This window comes from Xyrauchen texanus, chromosome 9 (genome assembly GCF_025860055.1).
Source record: "Xyrauchen texanus isolate HMW12.3.18 chromosome 9, RBS_HiC_50CHRs, whole genome shotgun sequence".
In the NCBI taxonomy this organism is placed as follows: domain Eukaryota; kingdom Metazoa; phylum Chordata; class Actinopteri; order Cypriniformes; family Catostomidae; genus Xyrauchen; species Xyrauchen texanus.
Window position 1 is genome coordinate 46252519 of NC_068284.1, and position 21753 is coordinate 46274271.

General features: G+C 38.2%; 1 protein-coding gene across 1 annotated transcript; it reads left to right on the forward strand.

The window, feature by feature from the left end:
- The first annotated feature begins 12696 nt into the window (after positions 1–12696).
- On the forward strand, positions 12697–19721 carry LOC127649249 (uncharacterized). Its single transcript, XM_052134265.1, has 7 exons — positions 12697–12784; positions 13425–13520; positions 13725–13864; positions 14491–14758; positions 15037–15218; positions 17475–17533; positions 19571–19721. The coding sequence occupies exons 1-7, from the start codon at positions 12730–12732 to the stop codon at positions 19719–19721; spliced, it is 951 nt and encodes a 316-aa protein (XP_051990225.1). The 5' UTR covers positions 12697–12729.
- The last annotated feature ends 2032 nt before the right edge of the window (positions 19722–21753 follow it).

Consider the following 21753-nt stretch of genomic DNA (forward strand, 5'->3'; position numbering starts at 1 on the left):
TACATTTATGCATTTGGCAGACGCTTTTATCCAAAGAGACTTACAGTGCACTTATTACAGGGACAATCCCCCCGGAGCAACCTGGAGTTAAGTGCCTTGCTCAAGGACACAATGGTGGTGGCTGTGGGGATCAAACCAGCAACCTTCTGATTACCAGTTATGTGCTTTAGTCCACTACACTAATAATCTTTAGATTATCAGTTTTATCATTTTTTTATTCCATTTTCTCCCAATGTTGGAATGCCCAATTCCCACTACTTAGTAGGTCCTCGTGGTGGCGCGGTTACTCGCCTCATTCCGGGTTGCGGAGGACAAGTCACAGTTGCCTCCGCTTCTGAGACCGTCAATTTGCGCATTTTATCACGTGACTCGTTGTGCATGACCCCGTGGAGACTCACAGCATGTGGAGGCTCATGCTACTCTCCACGATCCACACACAACTCACCACACACCCCATTGAGAGCGAGAACCACTAATCGCAACCACGAGGAGGTTACCCCATGTGACTCTACCCTCCCTAGCAACCGGGCCAATTTGGTTGCTAGGGAGGGTAGCTTAGAGACCTGACTGGAGTACTCTTTTGAACACAATTCTGAGGACTCTGTGGTTTGGGAGAGTGAGTAACAGGTCTAAGCCCTTTACCATAAAGAGAGACACATGCAAACATGTGAAATGCAAACACAAATGATCAAATTGTTACAAAAAAAGAATACAAGTCACCATTTACCATGATACATAAAGAATTAACCCAATACTGCTGACATCATACAACACTCAAACATTCACAGTGTAGGTTGGAAAATGTATGTAAACCCTCAGACTAATGACATCAACAAAACTACTACTTAGAGTTAGGAGTTTGCAAACCTGACATCCACTTAATGAAACAAGATTTGAGTTTGCTATTCAAAAGAGCATCTGCTGACGAATCTCGCTGAGATTCCCAGACCCCCCAGATTATCAGTTCATAAACACTTACTTTTCACCCTGTTCCTCACACAATGATATCTTATGACATTTAAACACTTTTACTATAGAGCGTTGCACTTGTGATGAAGTCCCAACGAGCACCTACGGAGTCAGACATGTGAGCCGAAAGTGTCGTAGAAGCACCGCAAAATTACACAGTTATGTTTTTCATTTCACATTTGCTTTTTCTGACACTATCGGTTAGGTTTAGGTTCAAGGTTTAGGGTAGGGAGGCCAGTTTTGTTGATTTAAAACTCGATAGAGCATCAACCTTTTAAGGGACATTTCATTTATGACTTACTGAAAATTGAAATTCAGTTATCATTCACTCACACTCATGTTGTTCCAAGCTCATTTGACTGACTTTCTACCATAGAAACACAAAAGGAGATGTTAGGCAGAATGGTGGTCTCAGTCACCATTCACTTTCATTGCATTGTTTTTTTTTCCCATACAATGAAAGTGAATGGTGACTGAAGCTGTCATTCTGCCTATAAAATCTCCATTTGTGTTCCACTGAAGAATAAAGGTTATATGGGTTTGGAACAACATGAAGGTGAGTGAAAGATTTCTTTTATTACCATTAACAACTTCTAGTTCCTCAGTACAGCATAAACATAGCAGGGATTTATGGGTGAAGAAAAAAATCATATCAGCATTAAACTCTGCCTTCAAGCACAAATTGAGCAAAACGTTATCAAAGCAAACAGTGAACAAATATGTGTGTCAGGTTAAATATATATGACATGAACCATAAGGAACCATAATGGAAGGTATTTCCATTGTTTTATTAATCCATGTCAACTGTTATCTCTTGCTATTGGTGGATTGTGGAGATTGGAAGACTTAGCATAGCTCAGAGGGATTAGATTTCCTCTTAAAAGAGGTTATATTAAGATGACTCAGTCTTTGTAAGTAGACGCAGCTCTGAGCATGTTGGAGCACAGCTTTGACATGCAGAAATATTAATACAAGCACATGCTGCACATGCCAAAAGGGGGGCTCTGAGGACTCTGTGGTTTGGGAGAGTGAGTAACAGGTCTAAGCCCTTTACCATAAAGAGAGACACATGCAAACATGTGAAATGCAAACACAAATGATCAAATTGTTACAAAAAAGAATACAAGTCACCATTTACCATGATACATAAAGAATTAACCCAATACTGCTGACATCATACATCACTCAAACATTCACAGTGTAGGTTGGAAAATGTATGTAAACCCTCAGACTAATGACATCAACAAAACTACTACTTAGAGCAGGGGTCCCCAAACTATGGCCCACAGGCCGAATACGGCCCGCCCCCACATTTGGACCGGCCCTCTGAACAATGCCATGCAGAGAAATATTTTTACAATTTCATTTTAAATATGTTTTAATCATATCATATATTTGTGTTTGATAATACATATTGGTTTTCAAAATAAAATTTCCCTTAGTTATAATTATTAACGTAGCCAAATTATTTGTTAGATTCACCCGGATTAACGTTCCATCGCGATCCAGCAAGAAAATTTAAAGTGACAACAAAATGGCCAAACGGTTGGGAAAGAGAAAAGTTGATTCAGAATGCAGGGTATTTAACCAAAAGTGGACAAGTGATTATTTTTTTGTTCAATGCAAAGAAATGGCTGTTTGCCTCATCTGTCAAGAAACAGTCTCCGTGTTCAAAGAATACAATCTGCGCCGACACTATGAAACCCGCCACAGAGACAAGTATGGGAGTTTACAAGACCAAATGAGAGCAGACAAAGTGTCGAAGCTAAAAGGTGGACTATCTGCTCAGCAAAATACGTTTGTACGGCAAACCCAGTTGAACCAGTCATCCATTCGAGCTAGCTTTCAGGTAGCTAAACTGATTGCAACCTGCGGTAGGCCATTCAGTGATGGTGAGTTCGTAAAGAAATGTATGAATGCTGTTGCGGAGGAGGTGTGCCCCGATAAGAAAGACGTCTTAAATGCGGTGAGTCTGTCCGCATGTACAATCACCAGACGAATTGAAGAAATGGGGTATAATGTATATGCCCAGCTGAAGGAAAAAGTGAAAGAATTAGATTTTTTTGCATTAGCGCTGGATGAAAGTAATGACGTGCAGGACACGGCACAGCTGCTCATTTTTCTTCGCGGAGTTAGCTCAAACTTTGAAGTGTCCGAGGAGCTGGCAGCCCTAAAAAGTCTCAAAGGTACTACGACAGGGGAGGATATTTTTGGTAAAGTGTGCCAAACGATAGAAGAGTTGGATCTAGACTGGTCTAAGCTGGCCAGCATCACGACTGACGGAGCTCCTAATATGGTTGGCGCGTCAAGGGGACATAGTTCACACTGATTAGCCTAATACGCATGAATAAGTAAATAATTTGATTTCAATAGCAATGAATATGAAAAAATGTCATTACGATAGTAATAATGCTCTTTTAATAGGCTATATATCACTTGATATGTATGGTGCATAAATAATAAATTAATCTAGCATTAGGAGGCATAATAAATCCATTTAAATGTAAATCCATTTAAAATCATAATAAAATCTCCACAATAAATCACTCCGGCCCATGCCATTTTCTGTTAGACTACGGCCCTCCATTATAGAAAGGAAAAATGATGTGGCCCTCATAGAAAAAAGTTTGGGGACCCCTGACTTAGAGTTAGGAGTTTGCAAACCTGACATCCACTTAATGAAACAAGATTTGAGTTTGCTATTCAAAAGAGCATCTGCTGACGTGGACTCGCAAAAAAAGATCTCAGAAGACCTTCGATCAAGAATTGTTGCTTTGCTTAAAGCCGGAAAGGGTCACAAAGTTATCTAGAAGAGTTTAGATATTCATCTGTGCACAGTTGGACAATTTGTGTATACATGGAAACGATTTAGTACTATGGGTACTCTCACTAGAAGTGGCCGTCCAGCCAAGATGGCTCAAGGGAGCATCATGATTTAGGGCTACTTTGTTGCCTCGATGCCTGGACCGCTTGCCATCATCGAGGGAGAATTTAATTCTCAAGTTTCTCAAGATATCCTACAGGATAATGGCAGGGTGTCTGTGGGCCAGCTGAAGTTGGGTGATGCAGCAGGACAATGACCCTAAACATCAAAGTAAATCCACTACAGAATGGATTCAAAAAAAGAAAATCCACCTTTTGGAGTGTCCCAGTCAGAGCTCAGACCTTACCCCAATAGAGATGCTGTGGAATGACCTCAAGAGAGCCGTTCTCACCAGACATCCTGAGAATATGGCTGATCTGAAGCAGCTCTGTAAGGAAGAACGGTCCAGAAATCCTTCTGAACATTGTGCAGGTCTAATCCGCAGCTACCAGAAACGCTTGATTGAGGTTGGTGCTACCAAAGGAGAAATGTCCAGTTATTACATCCAAGGGTTCACTTACTTTTTCCACATCACTGTGAACGTTTAATGGGATGTGTTCAATAAAAACATGAAATATTATAATTGTTTGCGTGTTGTTAGCTTAAGCACATTGTGTTTGTCTATATTTGTGACTTTGATGAAGGTGAGATCACGTTTAATGACCAATTAATTTAGAAAACCAGCTAATCCCAAAGGGTTCACATACTTTTTCTTGGCACTGTATATGTTCAGTATATTGTCCAATGACGTGCCACACTTTTTGTTGTTGTCCAGATCTATTAAATTATTTAGAAATACATTAAATATAAAATTCAGACAAATGAATTAGTTTAATACTCTTCTGTGATGAACAGGTTTTCAATGACTCATTTTGATATTTTTTGGACACAATGGTGGTTGCTGTGGGGATCAAACCAGCAACCTTCTGATTACCAGTTATGTCCTTTTCTTGACTAGTCAAAATCTTTTTCATGAGTGAACATGTTTGTCGCCTTATTTTGATAATGGACCAAAAATGTGTTTCTAGCTGAAACACACCTACATTTTAACATGTTTTTGCTATTTCTGGGAAACTCCAAAATCCACAGCTACAATCTACCGTGCCAAAAATGTGCTGCACCTAAAAACATGTTAAAAGCAATCGCTCTGGGAAATGAATTCTTAAGCATTAAACATGATCTATAATCCTTCAAAATTGTCTGATAGTTATGCAAATCCTTTAATTTCATACATCACAGGCCATAATGAACCAATTTTGCAGCAACGATTTTGTAATAGAATACCTGAATAGAACTAATTATAATATTTTAGCACTGCACCATGTGCCATGCACTAAACTACATGCCGAAATCGTGTTTTGTGGCATCTACAAACCTTATTCCTCCCCTGAAGCCATGAAACTTTGGACCGTAAAACTTAAACAATCCTGCTACAAAATGCCACCTTGTTTCCTAATAACTGTGCAGCAAATTGTGCCAGGAGACATGTTTTAACACAGAGCAGTATGAACATGTCGTTTCTATAAAAGATGTAGATATCTGGATCTTTAGTAGCTCAATAAATTACCATGACAACTTAAAATCTGATTTGGATGTGTTTTAGTAAAGTATCACTCCAGGGCTTGACTGCTCAAACCATTAGAAGGATGGATGGGTAACTCGTTTGTTTTCATAGTTGTACATTTAATAAAATGACAGTGAATCAAAATGAAAAGAATTTGGCACTGATTGTGAACATTTCACCTGTATTATTATTAATCAAACATGATGGGTGTGAACGTCTTGATAGGATGACATTAACTGTTTCATCACAGGGATTCATGTACATGATGGCAAACCTAATGGATCTGTATTGTCAACAAAGCCACTATTAAATCCCATACATTTTGGTTGGGAATGCAGGGGCATGGGAATCAAAACAAACCCCCTCCCCCAATATTTATACCATGATCAATGGAAACATGTAAATGTTTCACGCTGCAACCCCCCTAATGTTCAAGCCAAATCTACGCCCTTGGGGATGTGGTTCGTATGTGCTTGGAACGGGAGTTTCTGGTGCCCCCCGGGTAAGATGGTGCCCCCATAGGGAGTAGGTGCACCGTGCAGACTGCGTAATATATGTATAGGCAGTACCGGACAGTAATACCACACTGAAGAGGAATACTACCAAGAAATATATTCAGATGGTCACTTACCACATCCTTGACGGTTTTAGCACTAAATGCTTTTTGAGTTATTTATTTATTTTTATTTTCTCCCCAATTTGGCATTTCCCGATTCCCAATGCGCTTTAAGTCCTCATGGTGGCGTTTTGACGCAATCCGGGTGGCGGAGGACGAATCTCAGTTGCCTCCACGTCTGAGACCGGCAATCCGCGCATCTTATCACGTGGCTTGTTGAGCGTGTTACCACGGAGACCAGGGCTGGACTGGTAATCTGGCATACTGGTATTTTTCCCGGTGGGCCGATGCACTTTTGGGCCGATCAGGGGCAGAATGACCATCGGGAGAACCGAGCGGGCCAGTGGTTTGTCCACGAAACGTGCAGAATGGGCCGCGATAAGCAACAATGAGCCACTGCGTTATGCAGAACGGACCACAAAACGGCGCCGTGACATGCAGAGAAGGACAGCGAACACCCAGTACGGCCCTGGCGGAGACCTAGCGCGTGTGGAGACTTCATGCTATTTATTCTACGCGGCATCCACGCACAACTCACCACACGCCCCACTGAGAGCGAGAACCACATTATAGTGACCACAAGGAGGTTACCCCATGTGACTCTACCCTCCCTAGCAACCGGGCCAATTTGGTTGCTTAGGAGACCCGGCTGGAGTCACTCAGCACGCCCTGGATTCAAACTTGCGACTCCTGGGGTGTTTTTTTGAGTTATTAATATACAAAGTGTATATTCTTTCTTATATGCTGAGAAATTTCCTGACTCATGACTTGTAAAAAATAAAATTATTCAAATTTCTTCGGTTTATAAAATAAATTTATGTATGCATCTGTGTTGGTTTATATGTATTTTTATGTTGTTGTTGTTTTATTTAATTTATTTAAATTATTTATTGTTTTCCTTCATCTGTCCTTCATTTCTTTATGACTTTATTGTATTCATAAATGGTTAGATCTGTGTAATCTTATTGAACATTTAACCTTGTGTAAAGTTCAATAAAAATATCCACCGTTTCAGCACAATGTGTGGACTTTTCAGACAGTCCCTTAACCACTGTATGAAAAACTTCCAACTTATATCAGTGTTAAATTAACGATCTGAAATTATTTCGTCGTGACGCCATCTAGACCAGCATCACGGGACAAATAGTATTGATTTGATACGGGACGCATTATTTCATATTTTTAAATATGGGTCGATTATGGGACGGGTACGTGGCAACCCACCATACATGGAGGTCTAATACATTCTCATGAGCAAAGTATGGACGCGGAAAATCGTTAGTTTATTGGGAGAAATTGTAAATCGGGAATACAGTTGGACAAATGGGAGAAACCGGAACCGGAACATCGGGAGTGTTGACAAGTATGATTGAATCACATACTTAAAAAAATTATGTATGAATGTGTGTGATCTTTTTATGTTGTAATGTTTACAACAGACCTTATTTAACTCTTAAGTAAAAAAAAATCTATTATAAAACCCAGAGGGAACCCATGGTGAATTAGACTTTTGCCTACAAATTGACGTCACGACTAAACAGCTCTATTGATGATGCATCAACCTAATAAACCAGATCTGGCGCCTTCTGCTGGTCATCAGTGGAATAACAGCAGTAAAAAAGGGCGGGAATGCCAAAACAGTCAAAAACCATGTTTAATCACAGAGAAATGTGTACTGCTATACTCTTTTAGTTGGAAAATGTCTTTACCAGAGTCGTTCACAAGCTGCATGTGCAGGTGTTGAACTCAATGAACACCTTCATTGCAGGCAGGCGATTTTCACGTTTTGATTCAATGTATTGTAGGTTAATATCACTTCATACTAATAATCACTTCATCTAGTTTTCTCTGTGTTCTTTACACTTGAGCATGTATTTGCTCCATAGGCTAAACATGAGAAACATGGCACCATCTGATGCAAAATATAAAAAATTAAAACCATTTAAGCCAGGGCTTCGGAATGAAAGCATAGGCCTATCATATGATTCATGATTTTATGCTTTAATGGCACTGGGATCAAATATTGCCGTTTTAATGGGTTTCAATGGGGATATTTTGGTCCTGAAGGTCCTGAGTGTAACTATTTTGTGTACACAGTGTATTAGATGTATTATAGGAACTGAGATTGAAATATAAAAATTCCCCAAGAAATACACACCTTTGTTAAACTGTATGCCGTCGGCATTAACACAACCAAAATGATCGAAAAAACAAAAAATGAAAAAGACTAAAATGTCCCGAAGGTCGCACAAGAGTCGCACATCCCATTATTGTTTTACTGAATGAGAACCAGTGTTGGGTAAGTTACTCTAAAAAAGTAATTAATCACTAACTACTAATTATATCGTCTACAGTGTAATTAGATTACTGTACTAATTACTCTGTCTGAAAAGTAATTGCATTACTTATAACAAATTATTTTCTAAAGCCCTGATCAACCTCGACCAGATGAGAAATACAAGGATAGACATGAAACTGTTCTTTAAATTCTTTCAAATTAGTCATATAAAATAAATTATTCATGAACTGGCTAAAGAATTTAAAGGGGCAGCGTTAAATTAGAAAACGTGCATTTTAACATTAGACGTTACATTTAGATTTTAAATTCACTATTGTTTTATATAGAATTGTTCTCGAGTCTATACAGTATTTAACACAATTACATCAGAAGTAACTGTAATTAAATTACTGAAAAATTAAGAGTAATCCCTTACTTTAGTTTTTTCAATTAAAAACAGCCAATATAAAATACGGGACATGCGACATGGTAAAATATCGTCATGGAAACGATTCCCAGGTATATATCGTATCGGTATCGGTACTTAGCATTTTACGCTATTAATCATTAATAAATATGAGTAAAGCTCAATCGACAGCATTTGTAGTATTATGTTAATAACCACAAAATTAATTTAGACATGTTTCCCAACCCAATTGTAAGGCGAAAATAGAGGTTACAGTGAGGCACTTACAATGGAAGTGAATGGGACCAATATTTGGAGGTTTTAAAGGCAGAAATGTGAAGCTAATACTTTTTATAAAAGGACTTACCGTGCGTTCAGACCAGAGGCGGAGAGAGCGTCAAAATTAGCTCTGGCTGCCATGCCAACAACGCTATCGCGAATATGTGGATGCTCTGACGTATTTGAAATAGGCGGCAATGTTTGTTGAGAGTGCTTGGGTGTTTTAGATGAAAAGAAATCTGAAAGAAAAGTAACACTTGTCATCATTCCTGTAGCAGAAGTTTTTTTTTTTTTTTCAAGGTTGCTGGTTCGATCCCCACAGCAACCACCATTGTGTCCTTGAGCAAGGCACTTAACACCAGGTTGCTCCGGGGGGATTGTCCCTGTAATAAGTGCACTGTAAGTCGCTTTGGATAAAAGTGTCTGCCAAATGCATAAATGTAAATGCATGTTTAAGGATATGAGGATCAGACCTACCATGCTGGAAAAGCTCTGATGCTGAAGGATAAACAAACAGTCACAATCCTCATCAGGACCAGACGTCTGACATTAAGCATGTCGCTCTGTCTCATGTCTGTGTCTCTTACTCACAGAGAGAAAGTGACTCACAGCTGGTAGATGCATTTCATATTGCACAGAAACATTTTTTTATCCACAAAGCAGTAATTAATTACCAAATGTGTAGAATGAATGCATGCTAAGTTTACTTAATAAATTACTCCAGCCAGTAGTGTTCGAGTTCTTGGCTGTCATAACAATTAAACTTTACTCAGAGAATGTGTAACAGATTATTCCCTCATCCACCTGTGCTTTTAAATCCAGCATTGTGAACCACATTGCTCTTTCATTGCTTCCGGTGGGACTCCATACATCAGAGGGCCTTGATCATTTGAGCTTCTTTGATCTCCACTATCTTGTCTTTTCTCTTTGAAACTTTCCCACATTTAAAACGCTTCATGTGGAGCAGGGTGCCCAAGTCTCCAGAACACCATTATCATGGAAAAATGGTGGATTTTGAGCTCAATTCAACTCATTCAAATGTCCTTTATACTATTGTGAATTGATCCGCCACTCCCTCTGAAATGACAGGACATGATCCTAACTAATATCATTTGTAATGGACGAAACCAACAAGCTAAATTAAAATGGCAGTGGAAAACGAATCGTGATTGATGGGCCGTGACTGTACACAATTCGTTGTCTAGATTAGTGGATTAAAATGTGATGCACTCGCAGTACTCATGTTTGTTTCATTGTGTTGGTGAGGCGTAACCCATGTTTAGTGATTGTAATGTGTGAAACACTTCAGGAGGTGAAGATAAAAGACATCAAAGTGTAGAAACTCACCTTCTGAATACACATCCAGAATAATATAATAATAATGGAGCTGTATTTTTAAACGGTTTCATCAAGACATTTTGTTGATCTATAGACACTTTCAAGAGTATTGTAGATATTTTTCTCTAATAATGTGTTACATTAAGACATTACTTGATAGATACACAGACAGACAGTTAGATAGATATATAGATAGATAGACAGACAGACAGAAAGATAGATAGATAGGCAGACAGACAGACAGACAGACAGACAGACAGATAGACAGACAGACAGACAGACAGACAGAAAGATAGATAGGCAGACAGACAGACAGACAGTTAGATAGACAGACAGACCGACCGACCGACAGATAGATAGATAGATAAAAAGTATGTGAACCCTTTGGGATTAGCTGGTTTTCTGCATTAATTGGTCATTAAATGTGATCTCATCTTCGTCAAAGTCACAAATATAGACAAACACAATGTGCTTAACCTAACAACACACAAACAGTTATAATCTTTCCTATATCTTTATTGAACACATCCCATTAAACACTAACAGTGCTGTGGAAAAAGTAAGTGAACCCTGGGGATGTAATAACTGGCCAATCCTCCTTTGGCAGCAGTGACCTCAATCAAGCATTTCCAGTAGCTGCGGATTAGACCTGCACAATGTTCAGAAGGATTTCTGGACCGTTCTTCCTTACAGAACTGCTTCAGATCAGCCATATTCTCAGGATGTCTGGTGTGAACGGCTCTCTTGAGGTCATTCCACAGCATCTCCATTGGGGTAAGTTCTGGGCTCTGACTGGGACACTCCAAAAGGAGGATTTTATTTTTTTAAAGCCATTCTGTAGTGGATTTACTTTGATGTTTAGGGTCATTGTCCTGCTGCATCACCCAACTTCAGCTGGCGCACAGACACCCTGACATTATCCTGTAGGATATCTTGAAAAATGTGGGAATTCGATGATTGCAAGCGGTCCAGGCCCAGAAGCAAATTAGACAAAAATCATGATTTTCCGTCCACAGTACTTCAACGTTGGGATGATGTTTTCATGTTGGTATGTGGTGCCCTTTTTACACCATACATAGTGCTGCATGTTCTTACCAAACAATACAACATTATTTTCATCAGTCCACAAAACATTTTCCTAGTAGCGTGGTGGAGTGTCAAGGTGGTCTTGGGCAAACTTCAGGTGCACAGTAATGTTTTTGTTGGAAAACAGCGGCTTCCTTCGTGATGCCTGTTTCATGTTTTCCACACAGTAGACTCATGAACAGAGATGTTAACCAGTTCCAATGATTCCTTAAAGTCTTTAACTGTCACTCTAGGGCTCTTTTTGACCTCATTGAGCATCCTGAGGTGTGCGGCCACTTCTAGTGAGAGTACCCATAGTACTAAATCATCTCCATTTATAGACAATTTGTCCAACTGTGGACAGATGAATATCTAAACTCTTTGAGATAACTTTGTTTCCCTTTCCAGCTTCATTTAAAGCAACAATTCTTTGAGCTCTAACCCACACCTCCAATCTCGTTTCATGAATTGGATGCCAGGTTTGCCAAATCCAGACTCTAATTAGCTTTTGTTGATGTAATTATCCTAGGGGTTCACATACTTTTTTTGCAACCCACACTGTGAATGTTTGAATGATGCATTCAATATGTACAAGAACAATACAACAATGTCTGTTATTAGTTAAAACAGATTGTGTTTGTTCATTATTGTAACGTATAAATATTTATCCATGAATGCAGGTAATTCCAAAGGGTTCACATACTTATTCTTGCCACTGTAGACAGACTGACGGATGGACATGATAGATAGATAGATAGATAGATAGATAGATAGATAGATAGATAGATAGATAGATAGATAGATAGATAGATAGATAGATAGATAGATAGATAGGAACTCAAGTCCCACACCATTTGGCGTGACGGCTGCTCTCTAGGGGGCAGGGCTCCCACGCTGGGCCCGTTTACTTGCTTTGACCCCATATTGTTTTAAGTGGAGGTGCTAAACACCTTCCCCCTGAGATAAAAGATGATTAATTCCTTTGAATAAGGGACCGCTTAGTGGCTCAAAGTCCCTTAAGCACTTAATTAGTGAAAGGATGGGCCCGACCAACACACACACCCAGTGTGTTCTCACAGTTAAAGACAAGGGGGTTCGGTTGAGGTGAAGACCCCTTTAGAGGTGTTTAAGAGACTTCCTTTGATGTGTTCCTCACCTAACAGCAGGCATTAGAGTGATGGAAATTTGATTAGTTCTCTCACATTCACTTAACACCGACCGCCAGCTTTCAGCCAGGCAGTGACATTTGTGGTGGCAAAGGAAGTTGGTATAAATATCTCAGAGACAGGGGAGAAGAGAGAGTTGGCTGAGCAGAAGGTGGAGTGTGTTTGTAGGATTGCAGAATATTACTATGGATTTACTGCCACTGTTTGTGCTTCTCCTGCTCTGTGTTGTCCATCAAACCCGTGAGTATTGATGTATTTATTGATTATTTTTGTCACCTGTGAATATCATCTTGTTCGAATGGAACCCTGGTGGGTAATCACATGTTGGATTAATGTCTGATCTGTTTAACCCTATAGGATTTAATCACTTTTCAATAATTACGAGACATGTGGATGCAATATACAATATGTTTCTGAGAGAGGACTGGGTTTTACCATGGTGCAATGGTCCAACCATGGTTTTTATTTGAAGTACTTTGGAGTTGCATGTAAATATCACAGTACATTACAGACACAAGTACTTGATATTAAATCTGGGATTGTTTTCATGTAAACCTAGAAATAAATGTAATGTTTTATTATTTACAAAATTGAATTGAAAACAAAAAGTATTTTAGTTTAAAATGAACTGCACTATTTTAGTTCTTGGACCATGGTATTACCATCTGATACTGTTGCTGTACCATGGTACACTACAGTAGTTTTAAATTGGACAGGTTGCCTATGTAAACAAAGATAAAATGTTAGTGTTGTATTATAATTCTGATCTATGACATTAGATCATTCTAATGGTAATTTGAACTGATCTGATCACGTTTGTCTAAATTGACATGAGATTATTGCACTAATATGATATCACTTGTTTATGTGTGCCATTCAGTTGCAATTGTTCTAGTTAAAAACACAGAATCTAGAAACCTGTTTACAGAGCGCGCATGCTGCAGACGCCAGAGTCACGTGATTTACATCGGCAAAGGTGAGTTTTGTCGCCCCCTATCGGCCGTGTCCGCAACTGGCCGCTGTAACGCACAATGTTTTTTATTTTATTGTATTTATTTTTTATATAGAAACAATTTAAGTGCCAGATCACTGTATTCCAAATATATTTTAGCTATTAAAAAAATAAAGGGGGAATTTGGAAAACTTGATAAGTAGTTTACGGCTGTTTTTTACGTTACAGATATTTCTGGCAGTCCTGTGAATGTCGATGTTGGCGCGTGTAAAACGCATTGTGGCCAATCAGCGCGCTCTACGTCATTTGAGGCGGGTCTTTGGGCCACTAAATATTCATCAATGCTCGATTTCCTGCGGAGCAAAAAGGTAAAGCGATTCCACAGTTGACCACACGATGGCGACATGATTCATTTGAGGAAGAAAATAAATAAAAACAAGCCAAATCTAAATGAATAAATACTTTTATTGTATTGTTGTAACTTTAACCTTCCCTCTTGTGCATTTTTATATTACATTCATAATTTTAGCAGTTCTTTTGAAGTATAGAGTGCAAGTGACTATTATTTTTCCCCAAATTAATAATTTACTCACTTATTTTTTTCATTATATCCTATAATGAATATATATTTTAGATTGGTGTTTAAATTTTTAGGTTAATATATATATATATAAAATAATATATTTTGTTATTATATATATATATATATATATATATATATATATATATATATATATATATATATATATATATATATATATACATATATATATATATATAATAACAAATATTAATCTTTTTTTAAATTAATATTAATAATTTATATATTATTTTATACATGTTTTTAATGTCAAATTAATAAATGTTATGTATTTATTTATCGCCAAATGCAAAACTTATTTTTAAATTAACTTTAATTTAACTAGCTAAAATAAAGGGTTATTCAGATTTGTTAGAACCACAGCTTAATATATATATTCCATAACCATTACAGATGAGGCGGCTGGCTCCTTCATCTTCAGACCCCTTCAGCGCCCCCCCGTCCTGCAGTCTGAGCGCCACATGTGAGCCTGCTGGGGTTCGAGTGGACAGAGTGATGCTTTATGAAGGCCTCCGAGCAGTTGAAATCATTGAAGAATGCCACTGCGAGGCCAAAATGAGCCAGTGTGTGCGAGCACCAGCTCTTAAGACGTACTACTCTCAAACCCCATATGAGACTGTTATAGATGTGGGCAAATGTGTGGGGTTAAAAGGTGCACTGGGTAAGAATATCTTATATTTGAGCATAGCATAGAGTCATGCAATATATAAAATACACTTAAAAAAAACCTTTTTGTAAAGACATCTATTTAGGCATGACTTATATTTGCCTTCTGAAATTATTTCAAGCCTTTAGGTGAAATATTTGTACAATCATGATGAACAAATTCAGTCAAACTGGAAGTTTACCAAGTAGCAACCATAGAAATTCAGCTCTAATAAATGCAGCCTCATGTGGCAATGATACTAATCATAACTGTGCATGTGTTTTATTTTCCAGAGGGATTGTCCTGCATACCCACTAAGTTTGATTCGGCCCTCATTGAAACTCCAAACAAAGTGGAGTTGATCCAGAAAGTAGCTCGATGTGAATTAATAGAGGGGTGTTACCGTATCCCATATGTGGAGTATCATTACGAGACGACATACAACAATGACAGAGTCAAAGTAGAAAACCTTAGGGTGAGTAAACTACCCAAAGAACAACAAATAATACAGATATATCCGAGTCACAAACCAACAGAAACGTCTTTACGGCAAATGTTTATATAATGAAAATTCAGTCGAATGTATTTGAGTAGTTGAAATGAAATAATCTTTGTGTGGCATGCAATACTTTACCGAAAACTATTTTAAACAGCATTTTACTCAATCTTTTATTATAACGTATGCAGCGTTTATGCACTCATTAATTAAGAGACCACTTCATGTTATTTGTATCTAAAAAAAAAAATTATAATTTGTCACCTTGATGGAAAATGTACACCGTAAATAAAAATATGATTTATGCATTTCAAGTTTTTTAACAAAATTCCGTCAATTTTAATTGAATTTAATTAAATGTAATTTAATATATATATATATATATATATATATATATATATATATATATATATATATATATATATATATATATTTAGATATAAATAAAATCAAGTGGTCTCTTAATTAATGAGGGCATAAAAGCTGCATACGTTATAATAAAATAATTAGTAATTTTCTTTTTCATATATTTTACGTTTTATTAATTTTATTTGGTTAAATTAAAATTATATTTGATGGAGTTTTATTATCATTTTTAAATGCATAAAATAGGCTCAAATATCTAAAATAATATTGTTATTATACACCATAAAATATTTTCTTGTTGTGCCAACATTTTTTAAAATAAATATAAAAATAACATGTGAATAGAAATAGCAGAGTAGAATAATAATAATTCCACTCAGCAGCAGTAAATTATACTGTAAATTAAATAGGATACATTTAAAATTTAAATATAGTCTTTTATTTCGGAACTTTTTTTCAGAACTTTTTTTTCGGAATATTTTTTCGGAATTTTTTTGAAGAATTTTATTTCAGAATTTTGTTGCATAACTAAGTTTCATTAAGTAATCGTTAATAAACTAAAATAATGTTTTACAAAATATTTTAAGTTTATTCATTTAATTTGATGGGATTTTGTTTTGAAATTTAAATGTGTACGTTTTAAAAATAGCCTTAAATATTTGTTGTGTGTATTGACACTCAAATATCTACAATAATATTGTTAGTATATACTATATAGGATTATAACATGATACCTGTATATAGTAATAGCAGTGTAGAATAACAATAATTCCACTCAAATTACATTATAAGCCAAATGGTTATAATGTAAATTAAATATTATATATGTAAAATCTAAATAAGGTATATTACTTGTAGAGTATATATATATATATATATATAAAAAAATAGCCTTAAGTATTTTTCCGAGTGTATTGACACTCAGATATCTACAATAATATTGTTAATATTCTGTATATATATATATATTACTTCTTCTAAATCTTTAAAATTGGCTATAATAGTTTTTTGAGTGTATTGACGACAATAAAATGCTATTAAAAGTGGTGAAAAGTGGGCATAGGAGATACATTCCCCTTATAAATTCAAATATTTATTATATAGACATATTATGCATCTCCCAATCATGAATGTGTGGTTACACATCCTTAAATCCTGTGCTAAGCAGAGAACTTCACACCTTTAATCCTGTTTGAAAAAGAGGAAATTAGTCATTTCCATGTGATCCTTGCCTAATATGCTTTCCCCATTTGTTAGACCTAAAGATTGGGATACTGATCCATTTCCCTCCCTCCAAACACGTCCAATCCACATCTGGCTGACGGGAGGACTATTAAAGTTTGATATGAAATAACTAGTTAAATGAGCTACACTAAACACGTGCATTTGAGGAAATTACACCGGATGCTTTGATTTAACGATGCCTTCATTTAACATCAACTGCATGATATTAATCAGGGCACTTATTAGCCATTATATGATATTCTAGGCCACCAAGTTAAGAAAGGATTTGATCTAAATGCTTCATATGGTCAGAAGAAAACGTCCCTGGTATAGATAAAAATGTCCCTAAAAAAAAATCAATGCAAGGGGGCAAACTTTTCCCCTTAATAACATTTAAAAAAAAAGTGCATTTCTTAAACCGAGCCATGCAATTGTGTTAAGTCTTCCCACACTGAAGTCTGTATGGAGCTTGATCATTGCAGACATCTGTGGCAAATTCTCACTGTCTGCGCAAAAGGTGCGAAGAGGCCACAAATGGTCCCTGCAGGTGCCGAATCAAAGTACTTTGCATGTTAACTGCCCATCTGCATTAACAGCAGGCGGTGGACTGACGCCTTCTCTCTTGTGTTGCTAATGTACTTACAGGAAATAGATGTGGGTAGATGTTTGGGGAGCTGCACCTCAGGGAGCCGCTGTCTTCTCAGGTACACGTTGAAGATCCGACCTACACAGCTAAGCAAACACACACCCTTTATAGTGTACACTAAAACACAGCACTGCTTGCTTTGACGCTTAGGCCAGTCTTGACACCAACACAAGAAGCATCCACATATGTCCTTCTGTATATCAGTGGCGATGCATTTTAACTCGACACGGTAGTTATACATATATACTATATACTGTACTATTTGGAAGACGTTGACCTAAAAGTTGCATTTAGTATTTTTTATATTTGTTTAACTGGTCGATACTCATTATCAGAGCCTATTTAGCCAGAGACATTGGAGATATTGGAGCTCCCAATATGGCAGATGTACAACAGGAAGTCCCACCTTATAAGGAAAAAAGCCAATCACCTTTTAGAAACAGACGTCACCTGTCAGTTAACTCAAGCACGTCCGTGAGCATTAGCTGGAGCCGCCTGAAAAATCGTTTTTTTCTTGATCTGAGCTAAAGACCGCGTTTCCACCTGGTGTTGAGATGCGTTTCGGGTGATCCGATCACATGTGGTCAGCCCTAAATACGGGTCTAAACGGGGTGTGAACCGTTTTGTGATCAGATCACAAAAAACACATATAAATGTGGTCATAAACAAATGTGACCAGATTGCATTGGAGGTGTAAAGCTAATCCGTCCTGTATGCGTCCTGGCAGCACCGAAGCACCGCCCCTCACCTGTCAATCAAACGATGCGCTAAAAGAGTTCAAACTTTGCCGTTCATGAGCGGCTTTAAAAGGAAATAACCGTCCGACTGGAAAACACAAGGACAAGAGCTTCACGGATCTTCTTTAGTGTGTCTGATATCAACACAGATGACTAGCACGAACACTCAAAGCTCCTTTAATACAGGAAATACACTAAAATAACAGATCATTCTGATTGACATGTTGCGTTTGCGCTTCGATTGAATCTCAACCGCATCTGGGAGAAACAGCACGCCATTTTTTTCTGACATTGTTACGCTTTATTAGCATGCAGTAACACACTGAAATAGTGATTGATGTATGTCATCGTGAATCAGAGACCCTCCCCTCCAAATCATGTGACAAGTGGTCACAGGAAGTGTCTCACCTGACCACATGAGACACGAGACATATCGTAATACCAGGTGGAAACGGGGTCAAAGACTTGTCAGATTTTAATGCTGATTTGAAATATGTTCTTTGATCGTAATCGTAAGTAGATAATAACCAAAGAAAATAGCTGCTTGGGAGCGTTTCAACCATAGACTGTAAAAAAAGATGGCCGACGCCCCTTCGCTCTTTTCCATTGGTGAGAACTGAAGCCGCCAGTGTCCCGATATGGTGCTGACATCTTGGGACTCGAGTCTGCGCAGTTGCGATTTCGGGACCAGACCTGCGCAGTAGTGAGCAGGAAGTAAAGCCTCGAAATCAAGGCCCCGCCCTCACTCTCGCCGAATCAATCGTAAGCACACGCCCCTGCACTTTTGACTTTTGACTTATGACGGTGTGAAATAATGAATTATAGAAATTTAGATATTAAATTTAAAGCTCCAATCTCCTCAGTCCACCGAAGATCCCAAAAAAAAGTCAGCTGGTGCTTCAGTGACTACTCCGCTCAGAGAACCTGTCAATCACAGCTGTCAATCATGATGTCACAGCACCGTTTTTATAGCATCAAATAACTAAAAACAAACTTATTTTGAAAACAAACACTTGAAATTACATCAACGTAATAGAAACTACAGTAAATGACAGAAACTATCTTTGGAAAAAAGATATGTGAAGTGTAATTTTAATTGTTTAGTTGGTCTCACGTCCTGTTGAATAACATGGGGAGGCGGGGCTTATGACCTATACTAGGACCAGTCACCGGGGGGCGATCGAGACGCTTTGTCTTCACTTTTGAGGGCTTGTGCGGCACACTTGGTTTCAACGATGGCAAGTGGATTGACTTGCCTTGGAAGGGACTTTTAGTGCGGTCAGGGTTTTGTGGATGTTAGCACTAACGCAAGCCCCTCTTCTGTCGTCTTTCTTTTTCTTTTCCGTTTCTTTCCGCAGGAGTGGGTCGAATCTGGGCGAATGCTTGCTGTGGGCTGAAGGACGGGGCAACGCTTGTGTTCCACATGACTACGAGAGCCACACTTTCCTGAGTCAACACGGCCAAATCCGCACCATTCTGGCCATCACTTCCTGTCTATGCCAGTCTTGAACACAGCGCCCGCTGCTGAAACACTCCACCAACTGCAGTGAATTCAGACGGATGAATTTGATTGTTTCCCTCCCAAATGTTGCATGACCCTAAAAGTCTGGTTTGGAGCAGTTTGCTGCAATCATGCTGTATAATGCAAATATTTCTGTAATATATGTAAATTATGTAAACTGTAATTTGTAAATAAAATCTATGCAATTGAAATAAATCTTTGGATTAAATGAATTAAAGGCACTATGCACAGAAAAGTAACTGATGTAAAATGCAAATCATGTTGCACATTTACATTTATGCATTTGGCAGACGCTTTATCCAAAGTGACATACAGTGCACTTATTACAGGGACAATCCCCTGGAGCAACCTGGAGTTAAGTGCCTTGCTCAAGGACACAATGGTGGTGACTGTGGGGATCGAACCAGCAACCTTCTGATTACCAGTTATGTGCTTTAGCCCACTAAACCACCACCACTCCTAGTTTTAAATAGTGTAACAAATCAACCATTATTGAAGACAAGCAAGAAATGCAAATGACAAAGAGGTTTTGCACATGCAAAGAGCCTAAAATGCTGTAAGATGTAGATGTAGACATTTTGAAAACATATATAAAGAAATCCCACCAAAACAACTAAATGAGAATTATAATCCGCTCAAACTAAAACTACAATATATGAAGTAAAAATCAAATAAATAAAAATCCACTAGACTTTCCAATAACGCATGACGAATTGATACAAAAACTCAAAAGCCAAAATGTCTTGTGGCGCTGAAAAACATCCTCGGTGAAATGCTGAAACACAGACGGCTGTGCTCAAATTATGCAACATTGAACTTAGTTCAGGCTGTTCCCCTGACATGAATCCGGTGATGTTATTCAGTAGCATTTTAAACAATAGAAGTCTAAACTTTCTTAAAGAACTCATAGAACAGACAAAAAAAATGGGAAAATATGTGCATGCTTTGTTGATTGCAGAAACGCATTTGATTCTATTTGGTATGATGGACTATATTACACATTGCTACACTTTGTGACTTTTTCAAATCAATATATTCAACCAACAAGTGTTCACCTAGAAGAGAGGAGAGTCCAACAGTGTTTAACATTTCCATGAATGAATTAGCGAGTGGTGGTGTAGTGGTTTAAGCACATGACTGGTAATCTGGTAATCAGAAGGTTGCTGGTTCGATCCCCACAGCCACCACCATTGTGTCCTTGAGCAAGGCACTTAACTCCAGGTTGCTCCGGGGGGATTGTCCCTGTAATAAGTGCACTGTAAGTCGCTTTGGATAAAAGCGTCTGCCAAATGCATAAATGTAATTGTAAATGCAGTTGGAACAGTCTACAGCTGCTTGACTCACCCTCCAAGACAAAGACATCAAGTTTTTGCTCTATGCAGATGACCTGGTGCTGCTGTCATCCACCCCACAGGGACTACAGCAACATCTGGACCTGATGGAGAACTACTCCACTGATGTGGAGTGGTGGTGGTGTAGTGGGCTAAAGCACATAACTGGTAATCAGAAGGATGCTGGTTCAAGCCCCACAGCCACCACCATTGTGTCCTTGAGCAAGGCACTTAACTCCAGGTTCCTCCGGGGGGATTGTCCCTGTAATAAGGGCACTGTAAGTCGCTTTGGATAAAAGCATCTGCCAAATGCATAAATGTAAATGTAAATGTAAATGTACTGCCAGAACTGGGCAGTCAATCTGAAGAAGACAAACATTTTGGTCTTTCAGAAAAAGCCCAGATGTCAGGAACACAGATACCAGTTCTCTCTAGGCAGCACCGTCCTAGAGTACACTATGCAGTACACTTTAAATGCACTTAAAGAAAAAGTTCAAAGAGCTCTATATGCTATTACATTTATGCATTAGGCAGACGCTTTTATCCAAAGCGACTTACAGAGCCCTTATTACAGGGACAATCCCCCCGGAGCAACCTGGAGTTAAGTGCCTTGCTCAAGGACACAATGGTGGTGGCTGTGGGGCTCAAACCAGCGACCTTCTGATTACCAGTTATGTGCTTTAGTCCA

Bases quoted from the DNA above. Each gene is read 5' to 3' on its own strand.
- LOC127649249 (XM_052134265.1), top strand. From the start codon at position 12,730: ATGGATTTACTGCCACTGTTTGTGCTTCTCCTGCTCTGTGTTGTCCAT. The intron at 12,785-13,424 runs GTGAGTATTGAT...TGTGCCATTCAG, and splicing joins CTGTGTTGTCCATCAAACCC to TTGCAATTGTTCTAGTTAAA. The intron at 13,865-14,490 runs GTAAAGCGATTC...TAACCATTACAG, and splicing joins ATTTCCTGCGGAGCAAAAAG to ATGAGGCGGCTGGCTCCTTC.